This window comes from Syngnathus scovelli, chromosome 5 (genome assembly GCF_024217435.2).
Source record: "Syngnathus scovelli strain Florida chromosome 5, RoL_Ssco_1.2, whole genome shotgun sequence".
NCBI lineage: Eukaryota > Metazoa > Chordata > Actinopteri > Syngnathiformes > Syngnathidae > Syngnathus > Syngnathus scovelli.
The window spans coordinates 9,722,482-9,738,184 of NC_090851.1; the positions used below are offsets into that span (position 1 = coordinate 9,722,482).

The following is a 15,703-nucleotide window of genomic DNA, read 5'->3' on the forward strand; positions in this document are numbered from 1 at the left end:
ACTCTTACCAAAAGTTGTCACTGTGAGAGATTCAATTAAATCGTAGAAGAAGAATCTTACAGGGGGCGGGAAAGGAAGTTGTCAGTACCCAACGTCACCGTTAGATATTCTGATAATGTAGTCGCTGACTGTGAAAGTAGAATGTTAATTCGTTGATTTTAGGGACATGCCTTTGTTCATTCAAAATATACAAGTGGATCGTATAACCTCAACGGCAGAACTCTTCCACAAATATCCTCATTTACAGGTCGGTAGCACTGTTTCCTACAATAACATCTACTCTTTGGTAGACAGTTACCTGTACTACCTATACATTATTTGATTCAACTTACTTCATCTCATCATTTATCATATGATTAAAGATATTCAATATTTCTATTATTAGATAATAATCATGGGGGATAAAAACTCAACAGAGTCTGGTGATTAAGATTATTTGAATGATTTGTCTCTTTGTTTTGTCATATTTATATTACATAATGAACTTACTATATTAATTAAAAAGGGGTAATGTAGAGCCCCTTGGTGTATTGCACTTTTATCATATCGTTTTGAGTAATGTCCGTTTTTCATGCAACAGGAAAATGCTAAAGCCTTTCGTTCCCAGCCAGTCACTGATGTTGACCCCAAGTGCCTCCTGTACGTCCAACAGAGAGAGTTTGCTGCAACGACGCCAGCAGATAGTAAGGAAACAAATGTTACTCTTGAAATTGCTTTGATATACAACATGATTTATTAATGCTTTTACGAGAGACTGATAAAAGCTACCCAACAACAACAAATCAATTGTGAGGAAACTGTCTTAAAACATGAGTATTGATAAAAAAAAAAAGCTCATGAGTTTAGCAGTTTAATAGATAGAAAACATCATACCAAAAATGGCCTCAATGTAATGTTGAGTGCCACCACTACGCACGTGGACAAAGTAGTTATGCCTCTATTAATGAAATAAATATGTATCATAATAATATAATAATAACTAGCATAGAAATAACTTTAATCTGGCAAAAGTAATAATAAATAATAATTTCATAAAATGTAACTAATATAAAACTGACATTGCTATTGAATTGCAGTTCAACAGAATTATAATAAACAAATAAATAAATAAACAAACAAACAAACACTTTTGTCCATGTGTGTTCTAGTAAGTCTGACTCAATAACAGCAGCCCAAATAAAATGTTGGATTTCACTTAACACTTGAGTCTTACTTGCTATGCCAGATAATGTTTCAGTGATTGGATCTGAGGACGCCACCACCTGCCATTTGGTTGTGCTGCGGCATACAGGTAAAACCCGTGTACTGGTTTTCTTACTTGTATCCTTTTTAGGCTACATCTGAGTTGAAAGTGTGTTTCTCATTGTTAGGTAGTGGAGCTGCCTGCCTTGCACACTGTGATGGATCCAACACTTACGTTGAAGTGCCCCTTCTTATCAAATCAGTGACATCACTGAATACCTGCTGTCATGAGGGCAGGTATGAAAGTATCAATTCAGTACAATTTGTAATTCATTTACTTAACATCCTAATTCCTCCAAGTAGACTTGAACTCCATCTTGTTGGTGGATTTGAGGACGAGGCAATGACATCCCATGAGCTCAGCCTTAACATACTGGGTATTGTCACATTTATTTATATTTTTGACAAATTTATTTTTTCACCTGATGTTTCCCTGCTAAACAAGAAGAGAATTGTGCTGAACTTTTCATTTCACAGCAGCCTTCCAGCAACTGCCAGATGATATCCATCTGCAAACATGTTGCATCACAGGTAACCTAATTTGACTGGTACATCGTATTGACAAATGTCATCATTGTCTCTCATCTCTTCTACTCTGCCTTCCCCCCACCAGAAATGAACGACGTAGTCATCAATGCTGTTCATAGACCTGCAGTTTATGGTGTTGGTATGTATTTGTTATCTAGAAAGTGATGCTGTTTTAAATCCATGCTGCTACTTCATTTGTTCTTTTTGTTGTATGTTTAAGGTGTAAATGTGAAAACAGGAAAAGTGTTCCCTGCAAATTTTCCTTATAAAGGACCAGCAGAGGACCTGCGCTCAGCACGTACCTTCACAGGGGGACAGGTACCTGTGACATATCAATCAGCATGTGTAGAGGAATAAACCAACTCAGGAAACCATTAGATATTGAGTTTGGAAATTCACGCGTGTGGTGAATTAATTAAATCCCCTGTCAGGCAACAGCACTCACATCTTGCTTTTACATTTAGACACACTGGCACATTGTGTACCCAGTCGGGCACTCTATTTTTGGTGCACTCTGAATTTCTGAACAGCAAAATCAAGCAATGCAATACATTTTCAAACGGTCACACTTGAACCATTGATCGCTCTAGTGCAATTTCCATTATATATTAAGTATTTGTTTTGTTCTCAGAAAAAAATAAGACTGTTTTGCTTCCAAGAACATCTGTATCAGGTTTTTGTTCATGTGCAGATGGTGGAAATTTATGACTCTACTCGAGGACTTGTGAAAGTCGGCCCTTGCAAATGGTCCCCTAATATGGATTTTGCCTTTTGGTTGTCACAAGATGATGCCATCATTTTAAAGGTAATCTAATTAATAGCTCTTATGATTATCTTACCAATGGTGTGTCTAATGGACGCGTCCCCGTGTTTATATTAAGTTTTTAATTTTTGTGTCTTAACTAGTACTTGTCCACATCGCCAAAGGCTGAGCCACCACACTTTGTCCGCCACATCAAATCCACCATCAAGTTCCTCCTAAAGCACCCAAACTCTGATGGTCTCTTCCCTGGGGGTCAGCCACAGCTCTTCCACAGGAATGAAAGTGGCGACTGGGAGAGGGTTGCCTGATGACTTTAGATGGATTTTTTCTGACCATCCAATCACTATGTATTTTTTTTTCACTGTGTCTTAAAATGTTACGTTAAGTCTATTGAGTGGCTATCATGACTCATCTGGCCGGCCCAGTAGAGAAGAAGACACAAACTGCATGTGAGCTGATGTCAAACATCAAATGTTTCATCTCCTTTGGTATTGTGTAAATCTCCAGCTCTGCCTCATAATTTTGCTTTTGATGCACATTGGTGAAACTATATTGTCTTCATTTCAATTAAAATTATTTTACTGGCCAGTGCAGATTTTTGTTTTTATGTTTGAGCTATGAAAGCTTACACAATAACTGATTTTACACCATGTGTTGTCATTCATTGCTATGATGGTTCATGAACATGAACCTAACCCTTAACTCATAAGATTTGGTAGAGAAAAAAAAATACAGCAGTGTCAGTATCAGTGCAAAAATTCACTTGGAAAATGTACTTGAATCTTTGATTTAAAAAAATGACCAGTGTAATTTCTAAATATAAAAAAAGGTTTAACAATGAAAATATAAACGCAATCATATAATTTACTGCCAACCTCCCAGTACCTACTTACAACTTACAATGCATATTATTTAGCATCAATAGTTGTCCCTGACAGGCTATAAGAGGTTAAAAAGCTTCTGCAATGTAAGACTCTGACTTCTGTTAGAGCTGTGGAATCAACATTACATCGTGTGGTGATCGAACAAAGAAACAGCATTTCTCATGCATAATATTAACCTCAAAAGCGCCAGATTGATACGTAACTCACTCGGTGAAGTTCTCGTGTTTTTTGTGAACTCAAATACCGCGAGAATTTTGCTTGCATGCAAGGTTAGCATAATGTCATATCTAAGATTTAAAAGAAATATGTATGGTTGAATACTAATTAAATTCAATTTGGACGTCAACTCCAGGGTGAGTTCGTAGTCTGTCAAACATCTTACATGTTATATTTTAAAGCAGGTTCATTCTCTGACCCAGCACCCAATGGGTTTATTTAACCCCGCCCATAAGATACGCGAGCCAATCAAAATGGGCCGGAGCACGCAATGAACACGCCCCTTAAGTGCCGACCTCCATCCCGAATGCCGACTCCAGACGCGGAACATCGAACCGGGCTGCTAGATCTGTGGAAGGTTCAATTAGCAAAACTGTTTTTCATCAAGGCTTACGATTTATCCAGATGCATACTATAATTTATTATTTGTTCGTATTGTGATTGTTCTCCATCGGAATATTCTGTTATTTTGATGCCTGGAAGCTATTGGGTAGATATGATGCACGTCATTTGACTTGTCATAACTGAATTGCAATAAGTGAATATATTGTACCGTATTTGCATTTTGATGAAAGTAATCTCCCTCCACGATGTAAGTTATTGTTTAGCAGTTCTTACCGTTGTCAAATAGCACCGTGTGTATTCCGTTAAGGCTCCGATAATGATAAAGGCGTTTATTAAACATGTCCGACGCTTTCCCTGGGTCACCAATGTTACGTTATACGGTTGCCTGTTCGCCGGAGGGGACTTTGTTCACCAGTGGTTTTCTCAACGGGACAAAATGAATTGGATCCAAACGCGGAATGTCGCCGTGATCGCGTTCAGCTTCCATGGGAACTTCAATTTCTTCTGGATGCGCTTTTTGGAGCGCACATTCCCGGGGTATTCCGCCGGGATGGTGATGAAGAAGCTGGTCCTGGATCAGACCACTGCTGCGCCTTTGGCCAACAGCGCCTTCTACATAGGTCAGTTCAGTTAATAAATGGCTAACTCTCAACCGGACTAGTTATTTACTGCTTTCAACACGATTTCAATCAGCCCTAATTCTGTCCCGAGTTGTAGTCTAAAGGTCAACAATTGTTCTTAGACTGCACGTGTTACTTTCTCCTCGCAAAAGCTATATACAGTTAATCTGGAAACTATTCACATTTTCCCATATTTTGTTAAAGCCTTCTTCCAAAATGTGTTTCTACCCTATACATGCTACAATTGTTGTGATGATGTGTTTCTAGATAAAAAAATAATTATAGACATGAAAGAACGAAAGATAAACTTTGCTGTTCGCTGTGTGAGAACACGACATACAGCAAGTTTGGTGCGGAGAGCAAATATGCCTCCACAATTTGCCTTAAATTAAATTGTCACAGATATTGTGTAAAATAACCTATTCTGAATTCTGTATTAATGTGAGCATGTGTTCCATTATCTGATTGACCTGTGCCCTTTTCAACAGGTGTCAGTTTCTTAGAGGGTAAGGAGGACGTCATGGAGGACTGGAGGAACAAATTCCTGAACACTTACAAGGTGAGTAAAACAAACTAGAAGGGTTATATTCATCCAGTTTGTGATGAAATCACTGCTGGTTGCAGATCTGACATACTCAGTGATGTCACACTTGTCTTGAACTTTAAGACTGGGAAGCAGAGTGGAACAGAATCATTTTAGTGACTTAACACTGGAAAAAACACTTCTTAACTAATATTAGAACATCTCAAACAATCACATGTAAATTATGTTGGCCATAATATAAGCATAATAATGATGCACGTATGGGTTGCATGTATAGGGCAGTTGCAAAATCCAAATAATCTTTTTCAATTTGTTGACAAAATGTTTTTATTTTAAGACTGTTAAGTTTGTGTTAATGCTTGAGCAGATCTCTTAAAGTCTTCTGACTGACAGTCTCACGTCTATCATGATTCTGTGTTGAGTTTTAACTAAAAAAAGAATGACTCTCTTTGCCTTTTGGTAAATATTCCTGCTTCATCTTATGTTATTTCTCTTTTCAGACTGGGTTAATGTTCTGGCCTTTCATGCAGGTAAATATTAAATCTCCTATTTAAGGGATAGAATCTCACCTTTGGCCGTTACTGGCAATATATGACTAAGAAAAGTGAATGTTTCAGTGAACGAACAATGTTCTTTTACCATTTCATATAAACATTGGTACAGTCACAGTATTTGACAAGACCAGTGCTTTTCAAACTGGAGGAAGAGCCTTAGGACGAGGGGTGTGCGGGGCTACCCTGAACACTTTTCATTAATAATTTATGCTCCGTGCAGACCAAAGACATGCTTAGTGTTGCCAGCAACGTGTTTCCATATACTGTATGCTAGTTAATGTGTGCTCAGGCGCAGTTGCATGACCGGCAGCACGTTTGAAGCGTTTGAGGTCATATATAATTCATTCTCTATAAGGGGGTTGCTGCAAAAAGAGTTTGGCAACCACTGGACTAGAGCATCTTTAAGATGTTCTTAGTAAATAAATTTAACCAGTGAAAAAAAGGGTATCCTCATTACAATCCCTTCAGGGATAATTCAAGAGATTGAATAGTTTTTTTTGTTTGTATGTAATAATGCAGCAGTAGAAAAAATGCATAAATGTGTTTGTCTCCCACAGTTTCTAAACTTTACCTTGGTCCCTCCGTACGTGCGGACAACCTTCAGTGGCTGCTGTGCCTTCCTTTGGGCCACTTTCTTGTGTTTCTCACGTCAGAGTGGCGATGGCACCGCTGGTGCTGCCCTGGAATGGATGTTCCCCTCTAAAGAGGACGGAGCAGAGCAGACAGATCAGGTGAAAAGTGAAGGACTTGCTTCTCGAGAGCAAGTGGAAAATCCATCATCCAAACATAAGTGAATCACACAGAACAAGAAGGCGGGAGTCCTAAGATGGAGAGAACAACTCATGGCAACAACTCTTCTCGACCATAGGGGGAGCCCACAAAACAAGCTGTTGACGTGACCCTCTTTTCTTGTCCTAGCAGCTGACATTGTTGGCATAGAAACATTAATTTGTTGAGTGACTCCAAATGAAAACTTGGAAAAGTAAAATTGTTGGTGCTAATATCACTTTACAATAGAGCTACTACTGCCTCCATAGTAGCAGTGCTGATCATCCCGATTTAAAAACACAAAGACATTATATGGGAGTGCTTCATTGTAATTCACAATGTGAGTACAGTATAGATTAGACGCAAACACTTTATATCCTGTTATAATTGGAGATATGGTTGTGTTCAAATCAATCATCTACATTTAAATAAACTTATTAAATGGGAGTCAGCACTATAGGGTTATAATAGTTTGGAATCTTTCATTGGAAGCAGTCTTTCAAATTTCTTTTTATAATTCCATTTTTAGAACGTTTATTATTATTAATGTACATCCACCTACTTGAATTTGCAAAAATTATGATTCTTTCTGTGCTAAATGAATGTCATGCACAATTTCCTCATTTAACCTCATTTTCGTGTGCATTGGAAGGAATATGCCACGTTGTTTTCATCGCATGCTGTTATTTTGACACTGAGACATCATTTGTACAAACAGCACTACTATACATGTAAACTAGAACCTTTTTGAGTCTAAGTTTTAAATCAAACCCTCGACCAAAGAGTTTTTTGGACAAGAACTCGGGTGTTTACTATCATATCACAAAAGAGGGTGTTGCAGTCCTTTTATTACAATTTAATGATGTGATTACTTTTACTTTATTTGTGTCATTGGCATAAAGAAAAACCTGTAATGGCAATGTTAATTGATTGTGTTAAATGTTGATGTTAATTTCATCAAAAAAAATAATCCTGTGCTATTTCACACATTTCAACTGAGCTGGAATTTACATTTTTGTAGTATTTACAAATAGATCTGTTGTGTGGTAATATAAAAAAAAAATTGAATCATTTGTTTTAGTAACTGTTTAGTACTGAGTTGAGTCAAACTACATGCTGCATTGATTGTGGTACCACAAAGATCATTTTTGATCAGTAATATGGTGACATTTGGCACTACTTAAGTTATTGTGACTGTAATGGAAAAATAATATATATTAATGAATAAATACATACGTATAAAGGTACTACTGTGTATTATGTCCTTACAGTACCGATGTACCTACCTGATGTATCATGCTACCCACCACACACACACACACACTCTCTCGAGGTGGATGTGCTGTCCAGTACGACTCGTCTTTTGAGTTTTTGGAACCTGAGAGCTATTCTTGGGGATACTGAATAATGCAAATGGATATAGGGTTGATACGTCGGAAGCAACGCAACAACAAAATCAAATCATTCATGATTAATTCATATGAAGACATATATCATGTAAATGATTTAACAAGGTAGGAAACAATAATCACTATCAATAAACGATTCATACAAATAAAGATTTGTATGAATTAATTTTTAAATGACCTTCACAATGTCCATTTCACTGATTTAGCATCCCCGGAGACAATGCACAGGCTATCTTGTGCTTATTACCACCATGTTGGTGACTACTACTTGAAAAGATTTTCCACATCAACCAAGCCAAAGTCTTGAATGATGAAAATAAATTTAAATTTAAAAGAAAAGCTGCTGCTAGCAATTATAGTATATGGGTATACAATGTGAAATAGTTAGCTTCATTAGAGCCAGTAAAAACCCTCAGTTGATTTGGAGAATGAATAGTACCATCACGCATTGTTCATTGCGGTCATCGAAAAATAAATAAATAAATAAATAAATAAATAAATAAATAAATAAATAAATAAATAAATAAATAAATAAATAAATGGTGTTAAACTGTTACGGCGTTTTAGAAGCGATGTGTTTGTGGAGAATGTTATTTTGCTTTGGATTTTCACCTAACTGGAGGAGCTACTCCAAATGAAGGTGATCAAATGTCGATCTCCACACGCTTTCGGTAATAATTATTTTGATATCTGTATATAACACTATGATAAAGCTGCTGTTGATTTTAAAAGTGGGCAATATATGGAAAAAGTTTATTTGAGAGTCATCTCGGAGCCTCTGGGTGTCTCCCTGCTTTTCAGTTCCTCGTCATCATTGCGCATGCGCCCTGCATCCCCTCCATCCGTACGTCGGGGAACAGAAGAACCCGAATAAAGATGCTCGGGGTCTCATGCTCAGCCGGTTGAAAACTTGGCTCTAGGGGGCATTGGACTAGCGCAAGACGAGCACATTTAAAATCAGGCAGTTATCCGGGCGAAGATGGAAATGAAGAAGTCTTTTTCAGACACGGAGCGGGCACTCAAGAGCTACGGCGCCGTGTCGCAAACGGCGTGGACGACGGACAAAGGTGAGCAGCATTCCAGGGAAAGTAGTGGAGGTCGATGTGCAGCCACGCTGAGCTCAAGTCCGATCTGTCGCTCGAAGACAACGAAACTGCGTTGTTCTTCAAAGATGCATTTTGCACGCCTGATTTAGAGGCCCATTCATTCGCCGTTACGCTGTCATGCGCAATTTGGGACGTTCAAATTTCTTTGCTATATCGTGGTATAGTTCCCAGAACGTACAGGATTTTATATTTAAAAAAACACTGAGTATGTTTAAAGATTGAAGCATAATAGTGTTTAAAAAAACAACTAAAAAAGAAAAGAAAAAGATGTTCACATCAACTATTTTAACCGAGTGGAATTTGAGGTTTTAATTAATATTAACTTAAAATATATTGAATAGTTTAAAAAGCAAAATACACTCATGGTAGCCTACCAGTGGACAAAAATATATTCATATTTTACATATCATGTATGCTGAACATGCATGACTAAGATTTTTGTTTGTGCTTGTATATAATCAGTGGTCCAGATTAATGAAGTGAAAAACTCGAAAAGGTAAACAATATGGTGCCACAGGATCACTGTTTAAATCATCTTATTCATCCAACTAAATATAAACTGCACATATTCAACACACAATACAAAAAAAAAAAAAAATACTTTGAAATGGGCAATGTGTATAATGATAGCAACTAACTTGGGACAATGGTTTTCCAACCTAGCTCAAAAAGAATATCCTAGTCACATATGAGTTATTTCCACTGCATACCAATTTGTTTACTAAACTCGAATGACGCAAGTGATGACATACTCTTCAATATTCTCGACCGAGGACAAGTCCTCATGAGGGAACACGGTGTGAATTTTAGAAAAGAGAAGAGAGAAAAATATAAAAGCTAGTTTTCTTCTCTGTGTACAAAAAGGGGGGGGGGGACAGAAGTGCAGCCCTGAGCAGGTCTCCTTCAGGGAGGGAGAGAGAGAGAGAGAGCGAGAGAGAGAGAGAGAGAGAGAGAGAGAGAGAGAGAGAGAGAGAGAGAGAGAGAGAGAGAGCGGTCGAGAGTGTGTACGTGTGTACATTGTGACTGCAGGATGTGTCATCGGCTCGATGTCATTCAGAGGCTGACATTCACCTGTTGTGCAGCCCCCCACATGCTGCCGACCTCATTAAATCATAATCCTTGGGTACATTGAAGAGGCTGTTTGTTTAATGAATGCAGTGGGATGTCTTTATTAAGAGAAAGAGACACCGACTGAGATTCCCGTGCTGCTGTGAACTTTGTTTTATTGTTAATCTCAAAAGTGGTGACATTGGTCCTTACTTGGCGTTTTTGTGTGAGGAGAGCAAGCTGTTTGTTGCAGTCATCCATTCAGCTCAGTGTGCAAAAATGTGGAAATAAAAGATAAGATTAAAAGCACTCAAGCTTGATTTGCATCGTACTGCGAGCCACTGTAAAAACTTTGATCTGCTTTCAATACGCAGCCCTCTTTCTCTGTTTGAGGCTTGTGTTTGCTTGCTTGTGGTGAGTCAGCTTCATGCTCACTGATTGCGGTTTGGCTCTCTGCAGGAGCTCCAGCTGTCTCACCACACTAATGTGGCTCACCAGAAAACATCTCAGGTTGCTCATAGTCAACAAATTTCTTTGTTTTCTTTTTGCTCTTTGACTCACGATGGAATTATTTAGGATAGAAACACATATTAGGTGTAGAAACTAATGCTATTTTGATTTCTCTTTGCTCCAATATTTTTGTTGGAGGTCAAACTTTTTTTATTTTTATTTATTTGATACGGCCACACAACATTGGTTCAAAACCAAATGCAGTTTTTAGTGTTAGAGCACAAGTGATCATTTTCAACACCTGTCTATAGGAGAATTTCAAAGATCAGAAGATCAGAAGTTCATAGCATTATTAAAAAATAAAAAATAAAAACATACAAAAAAAATATTAGACAATTTCAGGCATAAGCAGGATTGTTTGTGTGATAAAGTACTCACTGTCCCAATAGAAGTCAATAGAGGCTCTGCAGTATGTTCTTTGTTTCCTAGGTCACTGTGATGTTTCCATGGCCGAGAGCACCATGTGTCCAGAGGAGATTGAGGTGGAGATGGCTCGGATCCAGCGTCTAAGGGAGGTTCTAGTGCGTCGGGAATCTGAACTACGCTTCATGTAAGTTGCAAAATGTTTTGGAAGACCAGATTGGGGGGTCATGGCAAAGATCATCTAATCATGGAAAGGTCACAAGAATGCCAACAGTTGTCCTCGGCTGCTGGACAAGGCCGTTTACTTGGTGCCACTCATTTTTACACAGATTATCAGAGGTGAGCAGTCAGGGATAGCAAGGCCCGCTTGTTGGCCTAAACCATCAGAAGCACAGATCTGGGCAAATAATTTATTGAAATTTTTTTTTCAATTGATTAGGTAAGTATTGATTCTGAGCTACTCCAGATATACACATTGTGAGCTGTTATATTGCGGTTTTGTAGTGTTGGTGGTTTTAATGAGTGGGATGTGCTAGTGGTGGCAATAAGTGGATTAAGTGGTCTAAGTCCTCATTGAAGGCCCTGCATGTACCAAATGCACTGCTTCCCACTATTGATTATACAGTCCTATAATGAATTTACTGCTTCGTCATTAACATTAGCTTCAAGAATTACAGTTAGGCCACTCTCAACCATTTCATCTACCCGCTTGATTATTTGCTTCATAGTATTATGTTATCTCATACCTTGCAGCTGCATCATTTCCTTGTTCCACCCACTCTCCATTTTCTTTGCGCATTTTAAAATACAGATCAAATGCACACACAAATAACCTGATACATCACTCACATAAATCAATGCACAGAAAAAGAGAAATGTCATTGTTGTTCTTCAATTCCCCGCCACATTGGGTACACCAAAAAACAACACAAAAACGTTTCAATAATAGAAAAAACATGTATGACATGTATGATATGATAGACAATGTATATGAAATATTCTATATTAGCTTGGAAATTGCATGGTAAGTATTGACGAACTTGGAAGGACTTTGGGGAGAGTTCAAGTCGTCAGAAAGGCCTAATTAGGCTCTTGCCGTGCGGCTTAGCTCCCATTGTGCCATCCTGTGTCGGATTGAAACGTGCAAACCCGTGGACGTGTGTAAGACTGGCGGTCAGAGAACAGACGCTTCTGGAATTCACTGATAGCACAGAGAATGCTACACCAGGCTGCGAATAGAGCAGCATGGGGAAACGCTGAGAGAAGAGGATGGGAGGGGGGGCTGTGCATGAGTCATCAGGCTGATGTATCGCTGGGAGAATTAAATGTGTGGCATCCATCACAGACAGAAGAGAGGAGTGTGGAGGAATGGGCGGGGGTGGGTGATGGGGGCATGCTGAGGCCCTGAGACGTCAGCACCGTGGGGATTGATCAGTGTTGTGTCAAATCGCATGCTGTCACATGCGCTGACGCCGTGACATCTTCATGACAAGCTCAATAGGCATAAGCTTACGGGTCATGTCAATCTGACAAGTCTCGCCACTATTTAGACAAGCTAAAGCAACTAAACACTCACTGTGTCTATAAGAAGTAAATGTACTTGTAAGTAGGTGTTTTAACACGACATTACTTAGAGTAAACTCATTTAAGAGTACCACTACTGGTGGCACTTGTCTTTGTCCTTGTCTGTTATTTATCCTTTTTTGAAATTTGGCACTTGTATTCTTGCACTCTTGTACGCTGCTGTGACAAGTAAATTTCCCTGCTGTGGGATGAATGAAGTTCTTTCTATCTATCTATCTATCTATCTATCTATCTATCTATCTATCTATCTATCTATCTATCTATCTATCTATCTATCTATCTATCTATCTATCTATCTATCTATCTATCTATCTATCTATCTATCTATCTATCTATCTATCTATCTATCACTAATAATTTCCCATAACTCGAAAAATATGGAGTGATCATTTTTTTTCATATGATGCCATTTTTATCCCATACAATAACCTGTATTTTAATCCTAATAAATACACAAATGATTTGGTAAGAGAAATTTCTCTGTACTGGGGAAAACGCCAACATCGAATAGAAATGCCAAATTTACCCAAAGTTTTTTTAATTTATTATTTTGGGTGCATTGCATTTAAAATATCTATATTTGATCTTTAGTGTGATGAAACTTCCTTTTTTTGTAGGATGGACGACATCCAGCTGTGCAAAGACATCATGAGTTTAAAGCAACAGTTGAGGCAGATTGTTGCAGTACCAGGTACAGGTCATGTCGACACTTTTTTTTGTGTGACACAATAAAACCAGATTGGACAAGAATGACAGCTTTTGGCACAAAGTATGTGTGCATGCGTCACAATGATATATAAATAGGACAAACACACCATGGATGTGAGTGACGCGAGCATCTTTCAACACCAAAGCGCAACTTGAGCTGCTTCGTGTTGATTGCGCCGCTGCCGGTGAATGCAATGCAAATTAGACATCAGCTCCTTCACACTCATGGTGCCAACAACCACACCTATATGATCTTAATAAGATCTAATAAAAAAGCTGTGGCAAAAGTTTTCTTATGCAATGAAAATTTCCAGACTGGAATGAATATAGCTTGCACAGGTGCTTATTATCTGAAGTTATAGACCTGAATACCAAAAGCTATTAATATTCTAATTGACTTGTTTAGCTTTGAGAGGGAACAATTTATTTGAAATTTTGTCTCCTGATCTGTATACATAACACAGTTACAAAACCAATTAGCTCTTCAATCGCCACATCCTGAGTTGCTGTGGCAGCCTCTGCGGGGAGCAAATCTTTGGTTTTTATTTGAGCCACAATGTGCCGGCAAGAAAAGAAATTAGGTCGGTGTCACTTTCAACAACACACAGACATGCAGAGACACATACTCACACTATTGTGTCAGTGAAAGGAATTTATTTCTTTACCTGGGTTTTAAGTCAATTATTTTACTTTTGCATAAGCCACATACTAGTAACTCAAGCACACTTAATGCATTGAGATCATTAACCCAGCCGTCCTCTGGCACCCAGCCACTTAATGATTGTCCTACCCGCAACTGAGTGTAGCTTACTATTCCACAGTATGAAAATCTGATGTTTGTGCTCATTTCTCTAGGCAAGATCGTACTAAGTAGTAGCAGAAACACTTGCACAGTGGCTGTAGAGCAAGGCTACATGGACTGATTATGAATTAGCAGAAGCATTCTTGCAGGCTCTAAGGTGATCTCGAGGTCAATTCTGCTTGATAAAGAATGCTGAATTTTGATGGTCATAGTCGAAGCAATATTTGTTTTATGATTGTTTTTGTTGTGGCCACAATTTGCAATGATGTTCGTCTCCTTTTCCTTTAGAGAAAGATAAAAGCAAGAAAGACAAACAAGAGGAAGAGGAACTGATCCTAAAGATCCATAAACTCGTGCAGAAGAGGGATTTTTTGGTGGATGACGCAGAGGTGGAGAGATTAAGGTAGATTTATGGGGGGAAATGTAAGCATGCATTTAAAATTCAATTCATGTTAACATGACTTTGACTCAGGGAGCAGGAGGAGGACAAGGAAATGGCAGAGTTCCTCAGGCTGAAACTGATGCCACTGGAAAACAAGCTCAAAGTCAAACAAAGTGAGTGGACATATTATTTGAACAATCAAACAGAGGAAAAAAAAACGTACTCTTAAACCTTTCTCTTCCATAAGGCCCTCCAAAGCCCAAAAGACAAGGCGTGGAGCCACCGCCCAACAAACCCTTCATCACTCAATCAGGTGTGGCCATCATTAAGGATTGTTGCGGCGCCACCCAGTGTTCCATCATGTAAATGCCAGAAGCCTCCAACGCTCCCATCCTGTTCAGCTTTACGTTCCACTTTCCAAAAGTAAAAAGTCATGTTTGCGATGCAAATGTCAGGGAGGCTAGGGTTTGTGTTGCGTAGCTCATCAGGTACAGTATACCATACAGTCATCCCCTGCATATTCACAGATCAATATAACAAAACCACCTATAAAATAATTGCTTGTGGAATCAATCCTCAGCTATTTGCTTTAAAAAAAAAAAAAAAAACTTCGCAATTTTGTGCTCTTTCATGGATGAGGTCGCTATAAATGCCACAAAAGCGAATTACCTTGAACAATTTGACACACTGTACTTGCAGTAAATGACTGTTACATTGACAACAGAACACTTTAATTAAGATTTAAATTGAAAAGGAAATATTCTTGAACACTATTGACTCCCACTTGTAGCAGTTTACCCAAATCTGGAAGTCATGTTTATGTATCCTTCAATACAATTCAGATTGTTTGTGTGTAAATAAAATAAATTATACATATAATTTATTTTTTTTACACACAATCTGAATTATATATATATATATGTATATGAAGTGGGGTTAACATTTGCTTTGTGCACGCCAAACAGGCCACACTGTCATCATCATCACAGAACTATTGATTGTGATAAGATTATATTTTCAGCTATCCTGATCAGTGTTGTAAAGCAACAGGATCCTAAATTGTGTTTTAAGAATGAACATTACATACATAATGCAATCTTTTTGTAAATACCCACATTTCCATGTATGCTTGAGTGCATTATAAACATTTGCAAAGGCATTTGTCCCCTTTCTCTTCCTTATGATGATCATCTGTAGTGCTGGTGAATTTATTAAGTTCCTAATGTTCACAATGTAACAGATATGCAGAAAATAAGCTGAAACGACCTGTACATATATGTTTAAATAAATGTCATCTTTCAGAAACACCTCAGTATATTTTGCATCTT

The 15,703-nt window shown here is 38.2% G+C and overlaps 3 protein-coding genes across 4 annotated transcripts; all 3 read left to right on the top strand.

Annotated features, from left to right (window-relative positions):
* Positions 1–45: 45 nt before the first annotated feature.
* ntan1 (N-terminal asparagine amidase) lies at positions 46–3,126 on the top strand. Of its 2 annotated transcripts, none has more exons than XM_049719391.2 (10): positions 46–247; positions 581–683; positions 1,226–1,291; positions 1,371–1,479; positions 1,546–1,619; positions 1,723–1,773; positions 1,856–1,909; positions 1,991–2,088; positions 2,462–2,575; positions 2,677–3,126. In XM_049719391.2, exons 1-10 carry the CDS (start codon positions 167–169, stop codon positions 2,839–2,841), a joined length of 915 nt encoding a protein of 304 aa, XP_049575348.1. In that variant the 5' UTR covers positions 46–166; the 3' UTR covers positions 2,842–3,126. The 2 variants fall into 2 exon arrangements, with proteins under 2 accessions (XP_049575348.1, XP_049575347.1); XM_049719390.2 differs by having other exon boundaries at positions 47–247; positions 1,720–1,773.
* A 785-nt stretch (positions 3,127–3,911) lies between these two features.
* On the top strand, positions 3,912–7,711 carry LOC125969122 (mpv17-like protein). The gene is made up of 4 exons (XM_049720856.1): positions 3,912–4,598; positions 5,087–5,157; positions 5,643–5,672; positions 6,254–7,711. Exons 1-4 carry the CDS (start codon positions 4,295–4,297, stop codon positions 6,488–6,490), a joined length of 642 nt encoding a protein of 213 aa, XP_049576813.1. The 5' UTR covers positions 3,912–4,294; the 3' UTR covers positions 6,491–7,711.
* A 975-nt stretch (positions 7,712–8,686) lies between these two features.
* bmerb1 (bMERB domain containing 1) lies at positions 8,687–15,687 on the top strand. Its single transcript, XM_049719976.1, has 6 exons — positions 8,687–8,940; positions 10,966–11,086; positions 13,101–13,174; positions 14,282–14,396; positions 14,466–14,548; positions 14,623–15,687. Exons 1-6 carry the CDS (start codon positions 8,853–8,855, stop codon positions 14,739–14,741), a joined length of 600 nt encoding a protein of 199 aa, XP_049575933.1. The 5' UTR covers positions 8,687–8,852; the 3' UTR covers positions 14,742–15,687.
* Positions 15,688–15,703: the final 16 nt, after the last annotated feature.

What these genes read in the sequence shown, in the direction of transcription:
- ntan1 (XM_049719390.2), top strand. Translation starts at nt 167, where the DNA reads ATGCCTTTGTTCATTCAAAATATACAAGTGGATCGTATAACCTCAACG. An exon ending in TGCAACGACGCCAGCAGATA is followed by an intron (nt 684 to 1,225) that starts GTAAGGAAACAA and finishes TTGCTATGCCAG; the next exon opens with ATAATGTTTCAGTGATTGGA. An exon ending in ACCTGCTGTCATGAGGGCAG is followed by an intron (nt 1,480 to 1,545) that starts GTATGAAAGTAT and finishes TCCTCCAAGTAG; the next exon opens with ACTTGAACTCCATCTTGTTG.
- LOC125969122 (XM_049720856.1), top strand. Translation starts at nt 4,295, where the DNA reads ATGATAAAGGCGTTTATTAAACATGTCCGACGCTTTCCCTGGGTCACC. An exon ending in CAACAGCGCCTTCTACATAG is followed by an intron (nt 4,599 to 5,086) that starts GTCAGTTCAGTT and finishes CCTTTTCAACAG; the next exon opens with GTGTCAGTTTCTTAGAGGGT. An exon ending in TGTTCTGGCCTTTCATGCAG is followed by an intron (nt 5,673 to 6,253) that starts GTAAATATTAAA and finishes TGTCTCCCACAG; the next exon opens with TTTCTAAACTTTACCTTGGT.
- bmerb1 (XM_049719976.1), top strand. Translation starts at nt 8,853, where the DNA reads ATGGAAATGAAGAAGTCTTTTTCAGACACGGAGCGGGCACTCAAGAGC. An exon ending in GGCGTGGACGACGGACAAAG is followed by an intron (nt 8,941 to 10,965) that starts GTGAGCAGCATT and finishes TTTGTTTCCTAG; the next exon opens with GTCACTGTGATGTTTCCATG. An exon ending in GCAGAGGTGGAGAGATTAAG is followed by an intron (nt 14,397 to 14,465) that starts GTAGATTTATGG and finishes ACTTTGACTCAG; the next exon opens with GGAGCAGGAGGAGGACAAGG.